The 23,455-nt window shown below is 44.1% G+C and overlaps 3 protein-coding genes across 3 annotated transcripts in view; 1 reads left to right on the top strand and 2 right to left on the bottom strand.

The window, feature by feature from the left end:
• The window catches only part of LOC128718566 (protein sevenless), a 29,262-nt gene extending 25,069 nt beyond the window's left edge, over positions 1-4,193 (bottom strand). Inside the window, 1 exon segment of the mRNA XM_053812224.1 lies at positions 3,927-4,193. Coding sequence (XP_053668199.1) covers positions 3,927-4,193 — 267 coding nt within the window.
• Positions 4,194-9,719: 5,526 nt separating this feature from the next.
• On the bottom strand, positions 9,720-21,826 carry LOC128719337 (blood vessel epicardial substance). The gene is made up of 7 exons (XM_053812998.1): positions 21,524-21,826; positions 15,098-15,255; positions 14,730-14,832; positions 14,452-14,601; positions 14,226-14,373; positions 11,845-11,877; positions 9,720-9,787 (listed from the first exon to the last, which is right to left on the bottom strand). Exons 1-7 carry the CDS (start codon positions 21,824-21,826, stop codon positions 9,720-9,722), a joined length of 963 nt encoding a protein of 320 aa, XP_053668973.1.
• Positions 18,981-20,120, top strand: LOC128719226 (transmembrane protein 205). Its single transcript, XM_053812887.1, has 3 exons — positions 18,981-19,231; positions 19,324-19,556; positions 19,633-20,120. The coding sequence occupies exons 1-3, from the start codon at positions 18,981-18,983 to the stop codon at positions 20,118-20,120; spliced, it is 972 nt and encodes a 323-aa protein (XP_053668862.1).
• Positions 21,827-23,455: the final 1,629 nt, after the last annotated feature.

Here is a 23,455-nt window from a genome sequence, read left to right as displayed (position 1 = left end):
CTGTCAGTTTACGCACATCAACAAAAATACTCATTGGTTGCGAGCGATTTGCGGATTAAACCCAGAAATACAACCATGAAGAAGCAACGAATCCATTCATTCTGCACCAAACATTTGCCTTCGGATATGAGCAACAAGTGCGTGCCACATTTCTACAGACGTGTAAGAATGAATGGTGTGTGTGCGAAGGGCTCGCACCGCGCCAGAACCTGACGGTAGAACACATGCGAAAAAATCGGTACGCAAAGGGGTTGGCTAGAGATAGGTTGATGGGGTAAGCGGGTGTGGAATAGAAAATAACACGAAAACCATATTACGGTCCGCCGCATGCACCAGAGCATGGTGACCAATCATTTTTCCAGGTCAGCACCAGGTTCCGGTAAGCGCGAGCGTTAAATTCCTGCCTCCCGTATCCTAACAACCCCCCCTTATACGGGCGCTTGCCTGTGTATGTGTGGCGGATGGCCGAGAGGTGTACGGGTGTTGATGGTAAAGGAGCAGAGGTACATCATTGTTCGCTTACCGATTGCGGAGGCGCAACCTGCGCAACGGTAGTGGCAACGCAACACCACAAATTGTCACAGATAAGGTCAACAACAAGGGTGGGTGGAAGGGATGGTGGAACACAGCACGAATGGGAGTGGGGTTGGTATTATAATTTTGCCTCCATTATGAGTGTATTAGCAGCGGCTAAGCCAACGGCGCATCCATAAAACGAACGTTATGCTATGGGTATGCGTCGCTACGACCCTACGTCGCAGCTTCCAACTCCAATTCATCGCAACCATCGCTTCTATCTGTTAGCGTTAGTGAGATTGCAACAGGGAACTATTTAAGAGTAACGCTTTAAGGGTACCTGTTGACTGGGTTTGCGCTGCATCCTAAGTAATTAGCACAGATGTATACACTGGCAGGAATGCATGCTTAATGCTCATCTCCTTTTTACAGCACAAAATTATTGCTGTTCATTTTTACTGTGCAAGAATGGAATGGAAATCGCAATGCAATAGAAATTGTGGAACAAATCAGTATGACACAGTCATAAAGAGATAATACTGGTTCACAATTAACGTATCACTGCCCTGTTCGCTCGACAACCTCATTGGTAGAACGCCCCCTCTCGAGAGAGTGAGAAAAGAACAGCAACCTTGAGTTCGAATCCTGAAATGACAGAATGATAAAATTCTTAATACTAATTTTCTTATCACTAATGAGATACATCACGAGAGCGAGAGAAGAGAACCGGAGAGAGAGTAAAGAGCGAAAGAACATAGTCAACTATTGAGAGTGATATAAATAATTAGGAAAGAAGAGCCCTCAACAACGCATCGGTAATTGGAAATGCTACCGAAGGTCTTGCGAGCGATTGCACCTGGATGTGTGTTATACGCTGATAGTGAGCTACACTGAGCGAAACGGATGGAACCGCGTGCAGATATGCGGTTGTGAAGGGGATGGGTGAGGGGGAAGGTGGAGTACGTGCAGAAACATAAACCGTCGGTTAAAGAAGAGACCGGGAAGGAGCAGAGCAGTGGAGTAGTGATGGATCAACGTTGGGGCGGCTCTGTGGTGTATTTGTAGCGGCGCCCCGGTCTTCACACGAACGGACCAAAATCCCATCCGGACCAATCCCATCCGGACCAACCGGTGCGCTGTGACTGACTTCCCAGCTACGGGTAAACAAAGTCAAAGAAAAAGCCAGAAATGGCGCAGACCTCTTGAGGTTCTACTTGTGCCGATAAAAAAGATGAACCCTCAACAGGAATGCAAAAGGCGTCGTTGTAAAAAATGACGCATCGATCGTAAAAGAAATGGTTCATAGCCTTTGACTGTTGGAGGCTCTCAGTGGCTGCCCACCAATGAAGCTGGAATTAGATATGTGATCACCTGTCAAGTGCAACCGGCGCCGATTGTTTTCACTGGTCCATCATGGGAGGTAATGCTCAATGTTTTCCATCATCTGCAGGTGAGTGACAATTTTATTGCAACAGGTGTAGCTGAGGGTTCTAGAAGGGCTCTGCAGCTCAAGACGCGACGACCATGGATCGATCCGAGAGGATCCCAGCGACAACATGAGCTTAGATTTGTATTTTCTCTAGCAGCATGCATTAATTATCTACCTACGCAGTTAACATAATCAAAATGTCGCAGGGAGGTGTGATAAAAGGCAGACATGTACGTCTAATAAGAAGTGTTACACCTTGTGCCACAGTGCAGATATAGCACACTTTCGTTTGTGGAGACAGGACGCATTAGTTTGACAGGCCTAGAAGTAGATTTTTACTTCGCTTTACTGCCATCTTCCGCACAAGCAGGGCTGTGTCCGTATTCTGAGCGAAATATGTACATGAGCGCAGACAAGAACGCTCAGGAGATGTATAATATCGTGATACAGTTCAGCTGTAACCAACACAAAGGGCTGCTAAAGTGGCTGTGGAGAGTTCGCAAACTCCACCATGATGGTGGCTGGGATGTTTTTTAACTAAAATATAACTATATAAGAAACAAACATCACAGCGCGAATGGAAAATTCTCTATGGGTTAAAAAAACCGAATCAATCCAATCGTAAGCCAAGCTAACTGTAGGATTGTTTATGCCAAAAATACGACAGAATTCAAGCACTCGTACGCTTAGATGTCGTCGTAACGTTTGGCAAACGTTGCATAACTGCGAGGAAAAGAATCATTTTCCAGCGATTAGTCACATTGGGCAGCTTCGAGTGAACTTTGCGAACGCAGACGTGACGCAATTAACCTTCCAGGTGCATCCATCCCCACGAATCGCCGAATCGTTGTCACCTGCCGGTAGGTGCCATCTGCGCCGTGCAATCGAAAATCAATCGCAACAGGCAATTCAGTTTTATAGCTCAAATCTTTACTCGCTTGGACGCTCATTAAAATCTTACTGGCGGCCTGCTTGGCGCGTGTGCAAACGTGTGTACGTCGCGAACAAAATGAACGTGCCCGTGTCCGTTTCGAAACCCCAAGCCGGGGGACAAGCATTTTTATTGTTATTGCAAGTTTTAAGTCACCTTGAACCGTAAGGGCTGTTTGTGCCAAAGCGCCAGAGCTGTTTAGAATTCTTTCCGACTCCGGGTGTTTGGGTCTTGTGCGCTTCTCAACAACACACTTGTGCTGGGTGTAAATGTCGCCTGGATCGTGTTTTTTTTCTACGCGCGATTTGAACATTTGACCGTAACGGAGCTTGAAATGAGAGCATCCAGTTGGTGATGACGATTTCGAGAAGGAATTTGGTAAAATTCTTCAAACCACCAGGAAAATATGGAGCTGAGAACTGTGCCCTTTTTTTCATTGCTCCGGAGCAAACTGTGTTGAGGGCGAGCTAGCTGGTCAGATTAGTCAAGCATATACGCTAAAGATATTGCCCGATGAGGAATGCGAAGATTAGGGGATGTAATTAGTATGGCGGAATATTGGCAGTGTGGCAAATCGTTCCATTGCTCTGAGTCATAACAGCTGTGATAAACTCAATTAAGAGTTGACCTTGAAGAAGAAGATAGTTTGTAAGAACAGGGTAATCAATGCAATATTGAACAATTGCAAAGCTTGGTAAAACAATTTATATAACAAAACGGCCAATGTCGTCATCATGACGAGTTGTATAAATAAAAATAAAACGATTGATCCAGTAATAGACATAACGATGACTTTAGCACTTTTGGATGGCTATAGTAATGCGCACGAACACTAATAATATACTAATTATTAACAAAATAGTCGAAACATTAGATGGAGCAAACTGTGTGAACAAGCTACTAGCTGCTGTTTCAGTAAGCTTATATGCCTTATAATAAAACAGGCGTTGGCTATTGCAGTTGTTGCTAAGTTATGACGACATTAGAAGTAGTTTTCTTTTAACAGCTTAGTAGCATGCGTATGTAAGGATGTGAGTAAGGATCTATTACCTGATCGGGGCAACGGTTGATGCAGCCCATTTCAAGGTCCTGTATGGCCCCGGAATAATCGTGCTCTCCGGCCTTTGTCGCCGGTACGGTCGATCCATCCGCGCCAGTTGATAGGAGGGCAGTTGTCACTGCAAGTGTTACCACCACCAGCAACTGCACGGTCACCGTTGATAGCGGACGGTGGGATTGATTGATGGGCGGTGCCGTACCGCCACGGTACCGGACCCTTCCGGTTCCGGTTGGCCCCGGGGGCCACGCGTTAGACATTGCGCTAGAAAACACTTGCGAAGCACAGTTTGTTCTACTCGAACACTATTAGCGAACTATATTTCAGTACAAATCAATGCAACGATGTTAAACCATCACCCACAAAATCACACAGCTCCTGGTAACGATCGTTACACAGCTATCACTACCAACAACTGCTCAAACGTAATTCTCACACACGGGGTCGGTTAGAATGTTTTTATACCTCTATAGTATTTGATCATGAACGTTTCATACCGATAATATTTATAATTACTCTTTCCACCGCAAGTAAACACACACATAAAACATTAAGTATTTGTGCTTTCCATCTATTATCAACACCGGTTAAATGTTATGTTCCAGGGAGTAACCAACTCACCAAGCAGAATACTACACAAGATCAACCGCAACACGCGCCAATGTTTGTCCGAAATTGTAATGCGTGTTTTGCGCTATCAGAAAACGACACGATCACACCAAGAGCACGAAGCAAACTGCGCTCGCGTCCGTCACGATCAGTTACAACTGCTCGAATGAATTGTTCCCATTCGAAATGCGTTCCCGAACATTAGCGATGTTCATTCCCGTTCGGTGCACGATCCACACTCGCTCTCTTTCTCTTTCGCTCTCCCGCTCGATCGTTCCAGCGGGCTTTTCACTTTCCCGCTGGAAAGGAAATGAACACGAACGAACACTGCTCGAATCGATCGCTCACCCGGAGAATCCCAATTTGTTCTCGCTCTTTCTCACGGACGCTTTATGAATGAAACGATCGCCAGGCGAATGGCATGCAAATGGTTCATCCCGGCAAGGGCTTCGCCGATGCAGGGGTGTTTTAGCATTCGTACTACCAAACACTGCGTCCAGATCTGGAGCGTGGAGCGTTCTACACAAGGAAAGCCGCATTTGTGCCGTACAAGTGGACGCAAAATAGTAAAACGAAGCAAAAATTAATCCATTCAGGTCTTTCATTCAGTTTTCAATTATTTATTATATATCTTTACCCCTTTAATATGATGAGGATGAAGGAATGAGACGGAAGACCCACCATTTTTGGTTTTTTTTTATTTTGAAGGTACCTTGATACTACCCTACAATTTTTTCTTCGAGTAAGATATTGTATTACACAACCAAACTTATCTCGAATTTACTTACCTTCTTATCTGTCGTCTTGACCAGTTGTAGGAGTCCTTTAGACCGCTCACTATCGATCTCCGTCATCAGTCAGTCAATTATTCCGGCCTTTCTGAGCCCACCATGTCTCCTCTGGCCGTGTGGGCTATGATGACTTGGTAATCCGGTGACATGGCATCGCTTCACCAACAGGACAGGACCGATGGGTCCGGTCCCCCTCAGCAAGGACTGACTGATTGGTAAAATATGTCTAGCAAGCCATAAATGCCAGAAGAGTTTGGACAAAATAGACTTTATTTGTATCAGTCGTGATCAGTCGTTTCAGACCAGTAAGCATTCTTTCAGAAGGGGCAACTGCAGATTTTGTTGTATAATTCTTTAGAATAGTTAAGGAATAACGCTTAACGTAACGTTATAACAGAAACTAAATAGTGCACAGATGCGCTGTAAACAACTTCCTGGGTAAGCATGCCTTTCGTGGATAGGTCGAGGAAGGGTTCAAATTAAAACGATCAGCTAGCAAGACTGAAAACCCCTGCATTCTAGCCGTTCATCGCCACATCGGGTGAATTCCATTCCTTCCTTTTCCCCCTTTTCATGTATTCGTTTCGCTTGCCACCGTGCGTACATTTGGTCTTCCCCACCCGGCGGATGTGTGCTCAAGCGAGAATGCGACAACAAATCCGAATGCATAACAAACGATTGCATTGTTTACCGTACTGCGCATTTGGTTCCGATGCGCGGTAAACCACGATTACTTGCCAGTTTCCGCTACCGCCCAACAGATGGCAGCACCGTACGTAACGAAACGGGAACAGTTGCTTCGCTCCTGGTCACATTCGTGTGACACCCAGTTGCGGCATGTGTCGTGTGTAAATGGTGTTTTTTTTGCGTTTTGTTGCTTTCACATTGTCTCTTTTTCTTCCATGTCCTCTGAAATGAACACTATTTAGCACATGCCAGATTTCCTGCTCGCCCATCGGTATCGTATTACCAAGGCAAGGAGCCATCCGTTTGAGTATTGATTTCATCCCGACCTTTTGTACCGCTTTTAACCTTTCCGCGAGCAAGATCGGAAACCGCCTGTTGACGAAAGGATTCGATTGAGGAACGTGCAAACCGGCCCGGAAGAAATAAAACAGACTCTTTTTTAGTCACTTTAAGTGACACTTTCCTACGAAGAATTACAGCAAAGAAGTAGAGAGAAAGGATCATTTATACCTGCTTAATATAATGTAATTACCAGACAGTTTATTAAGGAATTTAGAAATTCGTTTCCCTTGTCCGGTTCGATAAATTGTTTGGTTAGGATCAAATCCACCTTAATCTGGCATGCAACTCAATGTTTGTTTGCTTCCCTTACCCAAAAAGGGTTGCTGTTTGAATTTGTTTCCTTGCTTCATTTTGTTTGTCCACAAGGAAAGCGATGCATCAAAGGCCATCGAGATGTAGGCGGTAACACAGTTTAGACTGATTAAACAAGATCGCTTTTTATTGTGTTTGGGGTTCCATCGTGGGTATGTTAACTTTGTACGGCAATGATGAGCTCGACTGAAACTATGCAATCCGCTAAACAAAATATCGTTTACAATCCAATCTGCATTGTTCTTTCCAGCGCTTAACATTTCCAAAACAATTTATAGAAAATAAACTACGATATATCCCAATAGTTACTGTTTTTTTTTTGTTGTTGTCTATTTCTCCATTCTGTTCCATGGGTCTCTGTATGTGTGAGTGGTTGTTTTATTCTGCTTTACCAAATACTTGTCTACTCGCCGGTATCTGCCCACCCGGAACCGGTAAGTGGCATTTAAAATTTTCTAGTTGTATCATACACCTTCGAGCTAAATTGTGTTTATGTGTTCGGTATGTGTAAATGCAACGTATTTTTTTTTTTGTTTTTTGTTTGTTTTGTTAATTTTTGTCCATTTCCAATTTCCATTTTGCCACCGTTGGGCGGTGTGATCTCCACAACTGGGCTAGATATCTTCCACACTGTCAAACTCATTAACACATCAGACAGATCGTTACCATACGGGTCGGTGTGAGGGGTTTTATTATCTATTTTTTCGCTCAGAATCGATTCCGAATTTCCGTTTTTTGTCATGTTTCTTTTTTGCCTTCTGAACGTTTGCTATTGTTTTGCCTTCATGGTCGGTTCCTTGACTCGAAGTGAGCAGGATAGATCTCAAGATGATTATTTTGTCCTATCTAAACGGAAAGAAAGAACTCGGAGAAACTTTCTGGTCGAGAACCCTTCACACTTTCAAGGACATCACATGTTTGTTTGAAAATTTTTACTCTTGTCTCGCTTCTTTCTATTTTGCCTAAATTTGTATAACTATACGATCAGCTAATTATCTGCATTAACACGATAACAAGGAGGGAAAGGGTTAGAAAAGAAAAGGAGATAGGAGAAGGAAGGATCAAAGTGATCGGGAACCACAAACAAATGCGATCGAACTGGTCGAGCTTTCCGCATCGTGTACATATATGCCCTCTGACGGCACAAGATGACGTTACTGCGTTAAGTAGTACACCTGCAGTATCGTATTCACTAACACAAACACCAATTCACTGTCATTTGCCGATTTAAAAACAAACAGGGCAACGTAACGCTTCACGCGTCCAACTGTTTAACGTCGGCTTAAGGAGGGGGGAAAATATAATATATCATATGTATATATCTATAATTATTGTATATCTATTCATATGGGGTTTTGGTTTTTGTTTTAAAACAACTATTCCGCAGAACAGTGCGCACCGTACGATAACCTGCTTTACCTTCACAATACAACGGGGTTTCGAATAAAACATACACATTGAATGTCACACATTTGGTACGCCATTACGTTCGATTGATTACGTCTACTACACTGGCCCACTGGTGTGCGTAAATGTCACCTGGTGATACGCTAAGCACGACCTATCCACCACTACAGCTCACCACTTAGAGCTCACCGATTTGACCAGCAGCAAATCGTTGCACCGTGTTGCAGGCAGCAGACAGGCAAATAAGGGGTAAACGGAGTGAGTCTACGACAGCGTCTAAAGCACACAGCACATCGCACATCCCCCGTTCTTAACCCACAGAGGACAGACTGAGATGGGCAAGCGAAGGCTTTGTACTTGGGGCTTTGGTGCAGGACCTTTGTTACGGTCCAAGCGGTCAATACAGGTGAGCTGTTACTGCCCACCCGGATGACAGCATCAGATCTGGCTGTGGTGTCGTGCGGTTTGCATACTTTGCTGTAGTGCTCACATGCGCCTCAATGCATGGAATTTGCACAACAAAACTATCCTCTTTCAAAACAACATTCGCTAACAGCAGCATCTATGGTTCAGATATCATCAGCTGTCATCGGAGGTGCTCTCAACATTGAACCCCGCTATAACTAAAGAAGGACGAGCCCTAACGTAGCAGAAGACTAGTGAATGAGTATTTTCTCTTATTATTCGATAGTATTCGTAAGGCAAGCGATTGCAAAAATTGAAAATTATTTCCTATCAGTACACACACTGCTGACCGATCCCATTTAGATGCAGACAGATATCTGGCGGACCCTGCCTTCCCGCTCTGCTCGTTGCTATCTACTCTTCACCTTGCTGCGTGCCTCGCACCAACGCACCTCATAACGTGTATAGACGTTTCTGATTTGCTTAGTTTTCATTGTTTAAATATACGTTTAATCAAGATAGAGTTGGAAAACAATCACAAGACGAACTCGTCGTTAATAGTATTGTCATTTAAAATTGTATTAAGTTTACGTAATATAGATTGTAGTAATCGGGGTTGATTTTATCATGTTTGTTTGTAACTTTTTTTGATTTGCGGGAAAACGTTTTTAATAAGTAAAACAATGGTTGTTTTGTTTGAGGTTTGTTCAAACTATAGTGTGCAGACAAAAACACATACGGAATGAACCAGTGGGCGATTGTATGGGAACTTAACGGAAGGACCTAAAGTGTACGGTACTGCCGTGCAAATGAGGCATTTTTTAAGTTTGGATCGAACAGCACGGGATGAAATTTGGATCCTACATACGATGCCTATCCTATCTTTGCCACAACTCCTATACCTCTCGCACATGGTTTTGAACTTGAAGCCTTAAATGCTACTAAGTCTCATCCATCAACAATGTCAAATCCTAACACATTCACATATCCAACAATTCTTCTCTCTCTCTCTCTCTCTCTCTCTCTCTCTCTCTCTCTCTCTCTTTCTATCATAATCTCTTGTTCTCTCTATTTTCTTTTTAACATGGCCACGACGTCTTACAGATAATAACATTTATAGTATCACAAAATTGGTTGTGTTGAAAGTGTTGTTCTGCTGCCAGCAGTACCGCCGGTCTTATCCACGTATGTTACCGCGCGGATGGTGGTAGTTGTGATGAGATGGTCCGACTCCTATACGGCCGTCTCATGGTCGGTTTCGTCGATTCGGCCCAGCCGCCAGGCGTTATGATCAGTTGCTACTAAAAGAGGGCACAAGACAGAAGATAGTAACGTCATCTAAAACTGTGCTGTGCGAATAGCTACTAGACAACAACTGGAGGTCCCGTTTGGAACCTTGTCGCGTACTATGCTCACGAGGGATTGGATTGGAACTTATAAATGATTTATTTTGTTATTGAAAAAAAAAACATTTTAATGAAAACAAAAAATGTTTGCAACCATTTTAAATAATTTGCCCCAATAACGTCGGGAGTAGTGGACAGTGGAACCATCAACACGAGAAAAAAGTACACAGAAACAGAACCAAAAAAATTAAACTGCACACACTTTCCAAACAGATAGAACACACCAAATGGAACCATTACCTGTGCACGGAAAGTAAACATATCGGACACAATTCGTACTCCGTAACAACATTCAAACGGAAGTTCATGGCAAAAAGGGACAAGCAGGAACGTTTTATGAATAGAATTTATTACTTTTAAAAAAGAACAAAACGTTACACAGGGCGGTGCCAATTTGTTTAAACTATAGATTATTTTTCACACATTCAAGCATGAACAAACGAACAAAAAATGCTACCAAGAAACATTCAATAAAATAGACAAATAAATGTAACGATGCCTTATACGCATTAACTTGAAAGTACATATGAAACGAAAATAAAACTTAAATCAAATACAAAATTAGACACATAAAAAAAACAAACGAAACAAAAACACTTTACTACTTTGTTACACATTTAATTTTATTTCATTCCTTTGTTTTTTTTTCTTTGTTGCTTCTTTTGTTACTTTTCCATTTTTCTATCTGATTGTGACACGCTTCGTCACAAGTTGCTTTTAAAAAAAGAAACAAAATACACATACACACAGATAGACACACGCGTACATACATATACATCATAACGTTACATATTAATGACATATTGGAAATTAAATAACACATAATTATTAAACCTAGTTTCATGAAGCATTCCACATAACAAGATGGGGTGGGGTGGGTTAGCAGCTCAATTTATGTTGATGTTGCATTTTGGGACAATTTTTCCCAAGTGTTTCGTTTTTAGTTTGTTTTATTAAATTTTCGCATCGTCTTGCTGCAGTTAAATGCACACTGCAGTAAAGGGGGCGGTATACGTTTTTAATATCATTCTCTTTTGCCAAATCGCTAGTAATTATACAAATTTGTTTTTTTTTGTTTCATTTTTATCTTAATTTAGAGTAACATTTCAATAGTGTTTCTCGTAAAGTCTTGCGTTTTCGTTGTGTGTTGAAAAATAAGAACAGATTATCACCGTTTGGAAGTTTACACCGCAAAACGAATGGTAGATGTTCCGTTTGAGTAGTAAAGAAAACAATATCTTATCCACTAAAAAAAAAACAAATGAAAAAACTAAAAACAAAAACACAAACAAAAAAGAATGGTAATTTCTCTTCTTCCCAGCGCCTTTGGAGCTCCGCACACTACCCTCAGTTTGGTAAAGTCTGTCACTTTATATATCATTTTATACAACACGGATGGAAATATCGTGTGCGACAACACAAAAAAGGAGATCATGTTAAGCTTTACAGTGGTGCATTTTAAAGTAATCGGGAATTAAAAACATTCTGATTATGACCATGATTTGTTGACGTATATAATATATTTTAAACAATTCCATCATAAAGGGTTGATCTTCAACAACATACGCATATATTCGAGATATAAACAGCTTTAATGTACCAATCTACGCAACGAAAGGTTTGTTGTACTATTATTTGCAACAGCAACAAAAAAACTGTTTACCGAGCACCAGCATACTAATGACAGCCGGTTAAAGATGCGCTGCCTGGGGGAAAGCCGTCCCAGGTTTTATGTTTCGCATATGCTTTCAAACAGGAAAGTACATAAACTGCACAGTTTGCAAACTATTTATAGCACAATACTGTATCTAAAAGAATAAACCATCGTTATCTATCAAAGCCGCGCGGCACTAAACAAGAAGGCGGCAGAGCAAAATTAAAATGCACGGACCAACAACAAAAAAATACCGAAAATCAAAACCAAAAACAATCGATACAGTGTGAAAACTTACCACAGTAATAATACTTCGAGATCCGTGGGAGAGCTTTTGTGGCGGAAGTGGTATTCGTAGTAACAAATGGGTAGTAATAGTAATTGTAGAAAATAATAGTAGGTGATAAGAGCAAATCGATTGCAGCAATAGACGTACGGGCGATGGGGCAAGGAAGGTAGAAAGAACAGTGAGGAGGGAGAAATGTGTGCAAAAAAGTGTGTAGAGAATAGTTAGAACAGTGTGATAAAATCGTTCGTTAGAAACGTTGGGAGAGAAAATGAAATGCAAAACAGGTCAGGCAATTGTATTTGCGCTAGATTGCATTAGGATAAAAGGCATCAAAACAAAATGAGAATATGTATAGTATATATGCTACTGCATCAATAAGCAACGAAAGCAGTAACTAAATGCACACTATTTCTATTAGAAAACGTCACATAACACCCTTTTTAGGTAGAAATGGAATCTTAAAAAAAGAGTAAAACGTAAAGTGATTTGCGATGATTGAAACACTGGAAATGAGGAATCCAAACATTGATTCCCTATACAGTTGTAAATGCTATGGTCTAAAAATAATCCTTTTGCCCCGGACTCGTTGTTACTCGCCGCTCGCTTAAGCTGCGCTAAGTTAGTCGTTTACAGTCGTACGTGTTGTGAGTGGGTCACTCTCGTCACAATCTCCCTACAATATACGCGTTTAATGGTTAACTGGTGGTTAAAAGTAAAAAAAAAACGGGGAAAAAGACACTAAACATTACGTAGTATAATAACATATAACAGTGTACTAGACGTAAAATGGCATGCAATTTCCCGCGCTTCCAGCAAACGAGTACGGATCGTGTCGCTGTAAAGCAAGGTACGGGACGATTGGCAAAGTTTATAAGGGGCGATTTGGGGATGGTAGGCGTTGTTGCGGTGCGACTACTCCGTGGGTCGCATCTTTGTCAGTGCTTCACTGCTGTTCCGTGAACCTAATCGTAATATTTGGACAATGGACGCACCCCTACCATGGATCATGCTTGCATGAGTTGGTGCGGAGCGCATCATATATGACTATCAAACATGGTTTTGCGAAGGCTTCAATCGATGCCTCGATGACTTTCCCCTTAACTATGGGTTAGGATAGATTAGTGGGGCGGGAAGGAGTACTGCTTTTTTTGTTCCTTCCTCTAGCCGGGCGCTGGTACTGCCCCCTCTCCGTCTCCGTGTGTGTCCGAAACATATTAAAAAAGGGTCCCTTTTTCTTGCGCGGGTAGAAGGGAGACGTAAGCGTGGAAGGGTGATTGAAGAGACGAAGAGTGGGGCAGAAATATGTGGGCATGCACAAGACCGGCTCCTACTCGTGGTACACCTTTTGGAGTAGTGCACTGCCAGAGTTTAGTGATGCGACCGGCAGAAGGGGGACATTTTCATCTACAATTAAAAAAAAAGTAAGAAATGAAACTAACAGTACAAAACGGAAACAAAACCGATAAGCTTCAGTAATCCAACATGAGACAGATTTTGGATGGGTAGCAACCCGGTGGAGGGGGAGGAAACGAAAAACGGAATGAAAGGAATGTGAAATGTGGTAACCCCTGTATTAGGCATTTAACTTAATTCGTGACCATTTAACGGCGCGTGTCTTCCTAATTGTCAGCATAATAGCACGGCGATAGATGCAAACATAAAGGGTTGGCAGTTTTTAAACAGTGTTACGAATTAAGTTTCCATCCTAACAAGTCTTTAGCGTGGCTACGAAACAGGACAAGACGATTCATCACCATGACGGGAAGGGTTCGGAGCGAACTACTACACTGGAGGCCGATTTCCTAACGACGCCCTTTTACCGGCAAATCGAACTGTACTTGTTGTTCAGGTGAGTTTTGTTTACAGGCTTTTTACAACTACGACGCGCGCGCGCACAGATGGGATGAAAAGAGAAGAAGTAGAATTCATAAAAGGATGTAGTTTGCGTAAACGTAATATCGAAGCATAACCAAACGTGATCAAGCTGATGTGCTTTGTCTGCGTTCGAATCACACAAATAGACAGGTAAACACATAGTTAGACATAATCGTGCAGGACACCATTCATTATTCAAAGGCAAGCGATAACACAAAATCTTAACTCAACAGCGAACGATAACCACACACATATATATATATTATATGAATCATAAAGTGCATTGACTGGAAAACTTATGGTGAGATGTATTAAAACGTGTGGGATTTGTGTATTACCAACGATAGTGCAATGTACCTTCAATCTACGCAGTTAAGCAATGTTGGATGTACGGGATGGATTTGTGGCGAGACTGGTGTGTGATATCTTATACCGGTTGAAACCGGTGAAGGGGATCTGGTGAGGGGGGAGGAATGGTAACGAACAAAAAGAAGGGCGGACCGTGACCGACTCACCTTGCAGCTGACGATTGATCAAGGCCGTTAGGCCATGCCCACCATTATCGGAAGGTTTGCTCTTCATCACCAGCATTGGTTTATCTTCCGAATCATCGCCATAACCTGATGCAATGCAACCATTGCTTTGCGCCATCGTTTCGCTGACCTACGGAGAGATAACGAAAGGGATAGATTAGTAGCATTCAAAAGAAGAATAAATTTACGGACGTCTAATAACGCGTACCTGCGTAACCTGCATCAGCTTTTTCACCACGTCTCGTCCGAGAATGTGATCAAACACTGCCTGTAGGAACGGTTCGGCCATGATGGATAGCTTCAGCTTATCCCGGTGCCAGATGAGTACGCGCGACTCCTCCATCGCCATGATCGACACCTGTTAAAAAGAATACCGACGATTAGTAAAAGGATTCGTACGGGATGCGCTTCGGGACAATGGTAGGCAAGTAAAGGTGATTTGGGGTTTGCGGATTTTTTTTTGTTTAGCTTGGTTTTTATGTATACCTGAAAATAGTCATCGGTAGAGACACCGAACCATTCGGGTGAATCGAGAAACTGATGAGGAAATACTATATGAAGCGCTTTTTGATTCTGTGAAACTACTAATCTGCACGAGAATGAGAACGAGAATGAGATATTAAAATTTGAACATAACGGGGACGCGTTCCGAAGCGACTGGCCGGCAAAAGCACGGACGACGGGTGATGTTTTCGGGTGACGTACGTACGGGCAGGTTCGATTCCCGCTGTTCCCGGTACCCCACTCACTATGGTTACAGGTCGTGGTATCTCGAAAACGTCAACCCGTGTGCTACGCATGCGCTGCGTGCTTATCACGCAGAACCAGACAGCACCGGAGTATCGCGCACTTACTTTCCCGACAGCACAAGGGACAAACTGTCGACTTTGGTTATTTTCTCCTGCACGTAGATTTCCTGGTACTTGAGCGGCCGCACTATCTTCATGCAGTTCAGCACCTTCTTGAACTGGTGGCGCGACACGCGCAACGGCTTAAACAAGGCAACGTACACCTGCGGAAAAGATGTGGAATTGTAGCATTAGCAGTGGTTGAAGTGCATCGTTGACCCTTCTCTTCTGAACTCTTCAGAATCCTCCTGATTCCACAATTCTCAAACAACTAGAATTAATATTCCAACAAATCTAAAATGACATATAACATTAACATGTTAATATTATATATATTCTTTGATAGAGCTGTAAACTATTGCAGGTTTTGAAGGTTCTTTTTAAAGTAACAATAAGAAGTATTGGAAGAATTGAGACGCAAGCCTAGGTACTTTATGGACTATTTCTATTGCGTTATGTGCAATACACCTGATATATGGTTTATATGGTGCGTTTTAACGACCATAAATGCTCGGTTGAAGAATACACAATCTAAACGCCAATCAACCTGTTAGCTGAACAAAGCCGTAACAGGTCTTGAAAACGTTTGTCATACAAAAGAGCAGCAGTTGGCCACACTCTATCCAGGGCATATGCTGATCCTAGCACATCTCAATGCGATTATTCGCACCATATCGCTAGTACGGTTAGAGCACGGTGGCAACAACGCGACACAAAAAAAACGCATCAGCACGTCACGGACTATCACGTGCAAATGGTTGGGGAAAAAGTGTTGGACTTGTAGAAGGGTGGCAAAGGGATACTAATAAAAAGGAGTCAAAGCAATAACACGTATCATAACACTGCAGCAAACCAATGACCTAGCAAATAAAATTTGCTCACCCGACCTACGGCACCAAATTCGCATCTCTTGCAAGGTGTGCAAACACATACCCACATAAAAGCCCCACCAAACACTTTCTGCCCATGAAAACGGGAGCAGGGAGGCGGGATCGCCAGTATGACGACCTCGATTCTATGTCGGAGGTGTCTGGTTGATGGGAATTCTATGGAAAATAAACCTGAGGAAGCGATCCATCTAACTAGTGAAGGTTGGCTGCGTGATGGAGAAATATGGTTCAGGCTTGTTGTTTTGTATCCGTTGCTAACTGGACCTTTTTTTTGCTCCAAAAGCTTTAGAACGCGACGCGTGCATCGGTATGGGTGCGAGAGAAAAGATGATGAACCACAACGATACGATCGCATCGCATGTAAATCAATCCCTCAACTGACAGGTGTCACACACCAATGGCGTCTGGTGATAACGGGCAAAAGAGTCTCTAGCAGAGCTGTACGGTGTTTTTTTAATTGTTTGATCTTATCGTTAGGGAAGCGCGTACGAAGCGTTGCGAAGAAAGGAAGAAATAAAGATGACAGCAGACAGTTTGCAAAGGATTCCTGGAATTATGGCTCATTGGATAACCCGAATTAAACCGAAGGCGCTTTGATACAGGGGGGAACCCCACACCGTACACGCACATCACAATAATGTGCGTGGGATGTGGCCGCGTATGGGTAACCCCCCATACAACTGGAACAACCGCATATGCAAAATAATTGCACGCCAATGTCACTACAGCATAGTTTTGATGGTGTGTCCAAGCGAGCACGCGAATGTTTCCTGCTTGCCACGCGCACTCGAAACACCCAGCCGTTCCCCACGTGGAGTTTCGCCAACCACCCCAGTCCCGGTGCGGTCAAACGCATACACACAAACAGCAGCATGCGCGAGGTGGTTCAATTCGCAATGCGCAAAGTGCATACTTGCGGTTAGTCACGTAGACACCTTGCCGGTCGCGTTGTATATTTAGCATGGACGGCTCCAAGCATACGCGAAATGTTATGTTTCGCGCGCGCACCAACTGATCCCCAGCGACTCAGCGACTACCCACACGCACTGCCGCCCCATCCATGATGGTTGGGTTTCGCACCTTTCCACGGGTTTCCCCACCAGCTTTGGGAAGAGGAACCAATACTTCCCGTTTTCGGGTAAATGTGGATGGGATTTTTGGAACGTTCGGTGGGTTTTGGAATTTCCCAGTACGGGTGTTCGGAATTTCTCCTCAAAACCAGAATAGAATGATGAGAATTTTCTTTTGGAAAATCCCTCATCCCTCAGCCTCAGCACTACTTTACCAGAAGAAGTATGCACAACGCTTTTAGCCGGTTTCCGATATAGTAAGTTCTACTTAAAGTTGAACCTCTTAGAAGCTCGCAAAAGATGCATCCTTTGGTGTAGTGTAGGGTTAATCTGAATGATATTCAAGAATCTGAACGAATGAATCTGGATCTCTATTCCAAAGATTCATAAAACTTAGAAGGTTCTTATATTATCGAAGAATAATGATCTCCAAGAAGCTTGTCTGCTACGGACTCCGTGCTCCCTCGCTTAGAGCCTGCAAAGAACTTAATCCGCCATTGCTCAGAGGGTTCATTAATCTTTTGAGAGTCCATCCTCCATGACTCCTTGCCAAATGTGCATATGAATGACTCTTCTCAAAAGACTCATTGAGCACAACACTGCTATGGTGATCTTTCTGCAATGCCTCCTATCTGTTTCTCAAGCTGGGAATGCCTCCTCTCTCGAGCATTAAAGATCTTCGCACGCGTGTCGACGATATTATTAAACCCCGTGAAAGGCGCCCGATCTTCCCGGTGAGTGCGCTGGATTAAAAATCGATTATTACAATACCCCCGTTACGAAGCGTTCTGGCACACCTTCCGCCGAGTCATGGCGTGAACGCGTCTGCCAGACAGTGTAGACGACTTTGACCGTAACCAAACACCGAGTAGCGCCAGAGTATCTCCCGCCCGGTCATTCGATGATTTATCAATTCTGAACCTCGACCAGCGACGTCGCCGGCGGGGACTTTCTGTAGCAACCACGCGTACCCTCCAAAAGTCGTTACCATTTATGGACGTATATGTATACATCGGGTCATGTAAAAAGCAACGCTATCGTCCGTTTTACTGCTCCCCTCGATGCGCATGCATCATCCTCCACCGCAGCACGAGATGTCGTACAACGCATGACGAAACGCGACGCGCTAATCTCGTGACTTGTGCCTTCCCACGATGCGGGTTCGATGGGTGTTTTTGACAGCTTGGTTATGGTATTATTTACGACGCATACAACGCTGACTACCCTCGCTTCGCAATAGGGTGAGGATTTAAAATTTTGCATTACTTTTCGCGTTTCTTCTTCACGCTCGCCGCTTTCCCAACCGCAATGAGTCCAATCAGGTCCCCAGCGGGGAGTTTGCCGCGCGAAACATACACATGATAAGGCTTAATCCACCTTCACCCTTCGTTGCATCTCTGCATCAAGCGCACGCTGCAAACGCTTGTGTTGGTGTGGAAACGTAAGTATTATCCGATCCATTTAGCCAGACGTCATACACGCACACAACAGGGCCACGGTCTCACGACGCTTTGCACCGAGCGGTTTTTGGGTGCGTGTGTATTCGCAAACTCACGGCGTGCGCGTGCGAAACCAACACTCGCGTCATGTTCCCTGCATCGGTTCGGACCGGTGGAGTTGGACTAGTGTGCAGGCGGGATGTGCGCGGAGGTGCACACGAAAATAAAGTCTTATATATACGATCGGTGTGCGAACACAGCCAAGCCATTGTACGGTGTGCCTTGCAGCGAGCTAGCAGCAGCAGTAGCAACTGCTCCCCAAAAGTCAACAGCGCCAGTTGCCTCTACCCTTAGCGACAGCGTGTTTATTAGTGACATACGGTGCGTTAGAAAGTACGGTTTTCGGTGTCTTCGCTGTGCGTGATATAATCGGCTCGGGCAAGAATCCTGAGCTTTCGTACAATCTAGTCAATCGCAAAGTATTTAAACAATGTGCTACCTCCAGCGTCTGATGGACACGAGCCCGTTGCTCCAAAAGTCGTCGACCGGTCGGCCGAATGTGGAGTTGCTGGATGGCCGTAAGCCGAAACGTGAACCGACTCCTATAACGAGTCACCACGAGAAACCGGTGAGTGAGCAGATCCATCAGGATGTGCTCGGTGCAGCAACGCGTGCAACCCGTGCCATCTTTCACAGTCTACGTGATCAAACTCATCGCCTTCAACGATGCCAGCTGTACAAGTAAGTGTCTCCACCAATCACCTTCAATCACCGCGCGGGCGCATGTTGAGCCGTAAGTTAAACGGAACATTTCCTTACCATCTTCACGATAGAATTTTGACGAACACGACGCAACCGAGTCACGCAATATCGGCAATCGTGGTGTCCCTGGTGCTGGTGGCCCTTTGGCCCAACCTGATCAGTGGAAATGGTGACGCGCAACAGCAATGTGAACATGGCCAGCCGGAAGCGGGTCACAGTCGTGGCAGTCCGCTGACACAGATTGCCTACCTTAGTTCCTTCACCATCCACTTCGGTGCACAAATATGGATGACGTTCGTTTCCGGTAGGTTTCTCTCGTGCATCACATTCTCGCACGTACGGTTTAATACAATTTCCTTTTCATTGCTTTGTTACTACAGGACTCGCCTTGTACTTTTCTTTACCACGCCACACATTCGGACTGATCCAGGAAGTACTGTTCCCGAAGTATTTTACGCTCGGTACCGGGCTAAGCACTATCAGCTTGGTAAGCTTCGTAGAACTTCGTCGCAGTACTCGGCCAGAGTTGGCCGACCGTAACCTAGCGCACTGGGATCCGGTTGATCTGCTGCAGATAGCCGCGTTGGCAGTAACGGCCTCGCTCGAGCTGTTTGTGCGCCTCTACCTAGCACCGCCAATGTTGCGCCTGATGCACGAAAAGCATCGCATCGAGGCACGAGCCAGCATCGGTCAGGAAGTGGGCCAGTTCGATGGCACCGGTAACGGTCGCCTGGAGCGTTCGCTACACTACAAGGCGACGCACAAAAAGTTTCGCAAGATACACATGGCCACCGCCATCCTCAACATGGTCTCACTGACGTGCACCTGTGTGCATCTGCTTTACCTCGCAACGCGCGTGACCGTTTAAAATGAGTCGGTCTCCTTACCTTCAATCAACATTCAACCAACCCTACTATAGTATGTAAGGCTATTTATTTGACGGTTTAGTTTATGGTAGAAACAACACTAGCGCAGATGGGGAATGTAAGTCTGCACCGCATCTGGACGGCATTCCCATACTAAAACAGGGCATATGACCCTCTCCTCCTGCTGATCTCCACTCTGCGAAAGTTTAATCTCAGAATAGGAAAACGTCGGAGAGGACAATCAATTTTGTTTTCTATGCAGCTTATCACATTACTAGCATTATAGGTTATAGTCAAGTGAATAGTCGAAGTTCCCGGGACCGCAAAATGCAGGGCCCTTCAAGAACTCAGATGCTCGTAAAGAGCGCACGAGAGAGATAAAAAGAAAGAATAAGTGACGAGAAAAAACAGTATTTTTTCATGTAACGGTCAGCCTAAAACTACTTCCAGCCGATACTGTGATCGCTCAGCAACAGTGCCATAGGGAAAGCGAAGCAACCGAAACAGCGATGTTCAACGTTTTGTTTTGGAAAGTGTTCAAAGCGAGCGATAAGAAAAGAAGCTAAATCTAACGCTAATAAATCATCGTGACGGAAAAGCAATACGGGCAAGTGTGATTCTATCGCTCAAAATTACGTACAAATAGACAGTGACAGTTACTACCATCTGTCGGTTCCTGCTATGTAAGATCATCTGCTAATTTTCTGTGTTCTGTTAGTTGTTTAGGGTGTAGTTAATATAGGGTTTAAGATTTTCACTATTAGCGCCCTTAATGATGGGCGATTATACTATCCTGAACACGTGGACGTAATTAAACTGTAATCGTTTTAATAAATAGAGAATAGACAAGCCCTCACACGACACCTATACTGCCTTTTTACTGGCTTTGTTAATTTGCGCTTCATTTTACACGATAGCTTGGGAGACCTACGAATGCTCTTCGAAAACAGGCAAGAGAATTGGGGGTAGTAATAAGGGTAGCTTTTGAAAAAAAATCGATTTGTACTCATGAGTTTTCCCCATATCAGCTATGGAAGGCTCGTTGGCAGAGAATGTGGATTTAGGATGAGTTCGTGAAGTTCATGTATGCAATCAAACAACAAGATTTCTTTTAAAAATTCGAGTGTCACTAAAAAAACCCGATAATGTGTCGATACAAGTGATTCTGGATCAGAATGATTACTAGTCCACAAGGATTCTTTTCGACTTCACTACAGAAATTGGAATCATTCCGTCCAATTCCGATTGTTTTCCTCTCCCGTACACAGGAGGTTCCATTTCCAAATGTACACAATCTGCTAAGGCGATCGAATATCATCGATTACGATATTCTTATCTATTCGCTTTCACTCGTATTCCATATCCCACATTCCAGCAGTACGCGTCACGACCCCATTGCACTTACCGATTCAATCTCCTTCTCGAACTTAACCGGACGCAACTTGCAGAGTAGCACCACCACGTAAACGGCATTCACCAGCAGGAACAGGCTGAACCATACGACTGCGTCCAAGCTGCAGGCGACGAACCAGCCCCACAGCACCATCAGTATACAGCCGGCGATGGCTGCACAGCGCAACCACAGGAACCCGCACGGGATATTCGGTGCAAGGAAGGCCACCAGAAACAGAGCATGCCCGATATGGTAGTACAGATGCTCCTTCGGCTCGAAGCTAAAGCACTTCGGAAAGTTCCAGTCGATCAGCATCCGGATCGTGTGTTCATTGTCGTGATGCACACCATTCCCTTCCTGTGATGCTTTTTTCGGTGCACGGTACGAAGTTGATTCGCCGTTACTGCCTCCGCTGCCCGATGTGTTACCATTGCCGCTAACGTTGCGACCGGATGCACTATGCCCATTACCGCCACCATTGGGCCGTTCGTAATTCCGTCCGATGCTTTGCGATGCATACGGCACATCCGTTTGTTCCTTTTCCCCGTTCGCTTCACCGACGGTTTCAGATTGTTGCCGGTGATGATGGTGCCCACCACCGGTGTGGCCGTTATTGGTAATTGCCGTCTTGCCATTCCCCTGTTCGACCGGTTGCCCACCGTGGCCGGTTTCGTCGGACGCATCGTGCTGGTGTTGCAATGCGATCGCTTCGATCGGCACGAGCGCCAGCGCGCCCACCAAGCAAGTTAGCCAACACAATAGATCCAGCTTGGTGGCCAAAGCACACCAGACCGCACTGGCCTGGTGTCGGTGCGGTCGATTTGGACAGTCCTGTCGGAGCTATTTAACACCGAATTGCGCGGAACCGGTTACGCTGCAGCAGGATCACAACGTGCGGTCGAACCGAAACCACATTGGCTAGAACAACGGGGGCCCACTAGACACAGTGGCGTGTCTCTAGGCCCTGATGCGTTGCAAACGGATATAAGATCAAGGAATTCAACTTTAGTCTTCGATTTTCTTTAGCTTCTAGCTAATAGTACCGTGATTCCGTTGCACACATCCGTACTATGAGGGTAACAGTTAGCACCTAAAAGAAAACAAAACGATATTAAAGCACGTTACTTTTCATGGTTAAAATTCAAAACTAAGTTTTTGAAATAGTTAAAATTGCTATTTTCTACACCTTTACTTGGAGTTTCCTGGAGAGATTATTACTGTGATTTATGAACGCTTTTACTGAATGAAAATAAACTAAGGGAAATAAGATTAAGATTAAGGAAAACAACCACAATCGTTTCTCAATCAATTACTCGGCACATAACAAGTAGCAATGCGGCTGTAAAATCGACAATCCAATCTCAAACTATCTATAAAAGACTGTTCAACGAAACTGTATCACGTATAGACACAAAACGAAATGGCTTAATGCACAGTTCCCTTTCCTTTTCACTGATCTCGTTTGCTGTTTTATGCAAATCCACCACGAGCATAGCATGGCGCACCTTTGGACCGAACTTCATCGTGACACAATCGTAATCTAAGCAACCATACCGGCCGTACACACCCACGTTCAATCTGTTGCGAAGGTTGAACCAGAGGTGTAAATTCAACAAAAAAAAGTTAAGAAATATAACAAGTCTTTAAACACTGCGCGCTATAAATGGGCGGTTCGGTGGCCGTGATTTGCGCCTACGTACATCCGTTTACCTTTGAGATCGTTTCCGTAAGATGCGTCTTAACGTCTTCTGGCGAGTGGCGCAAGTGCCTTAGCCGAGTGTTTTGATCAGTTCTGTTGCGTGTCCGAATGTGGCATAATGTTGTATCCTAAAACGAATAAAATTAAACCATAATTAGAAGGTTGATTGGGAGTTGGGAGGGTTTATCGAAGGAGTATGCAATGCATTTAATCGGGGATAAGAAGAAAATATTGATTAGCTTATA

The sequence above is a fragment of the Anopheles marshallii genome, chromosome X (genome assembly GCF_943734725.1).
Source record: "Anopheles marshallii chromosome X, idAnoMarsDA_429_01, whole genome shotgun sequence".
Classification (NCBI taxonomy): domain Eukaryota; kingdom Metazoa; phylum Arthropoda; class Insecta; order Diptera; family Culicidae; genus Anopheles; species Anopheles marshallii.
The sequence above is the reverse complement of the archived record's forward strand: the minus strand, read 5'-3'. Positions and strand labels throughout refer to the sequence as shown.

Bases quoted from the DNA above. Each gene is read 5' to 3' on its own strand.
- LOC128719226 (XM_053812887.1), top strand. From the start codon at position 18,981: ATGTGCTACCTCCAGCGTCTGATGGACACGAGCCCGTTGCTCCAAAAG. The intron at 19,232-19,323 runs GTAAGTGTCTCC...TCTTCACGATAG, and splicing joins CAACGATGCCAGCTGTACAA to AATTTTGACGAACACGACGC. The intron at 19,557-19,632 runs GTAGGTTTCTCT...TTGTTACTACAG, and splicing joins ATGGATGACGTTCGTTTCCG to GACTCGCCTTGTACTTTTCT.
- LOC128719337 (XM_053812998.1), bottom strand. From the start codon at position 21,826: ATGCTGATCGACTGGAACTTTCCGAAGTGCTTTAGCTTCGAGCCGAAG. The intron at 14,833-15,097 runs GTAAGTGCGCGA...ATTCTCGTGCAG, and splicing joins TCCCTTGTGCTGTCGGGAAA to ATTAGTAGTTTCACAGAATC. The intron at 9,788-11,844 runs GTAAGTTTTCAC...GCCCTCTTTTAG, and splicing joins CTCGAAGTATTATTACTGTG to TAGCAACTGATCATAACGCC.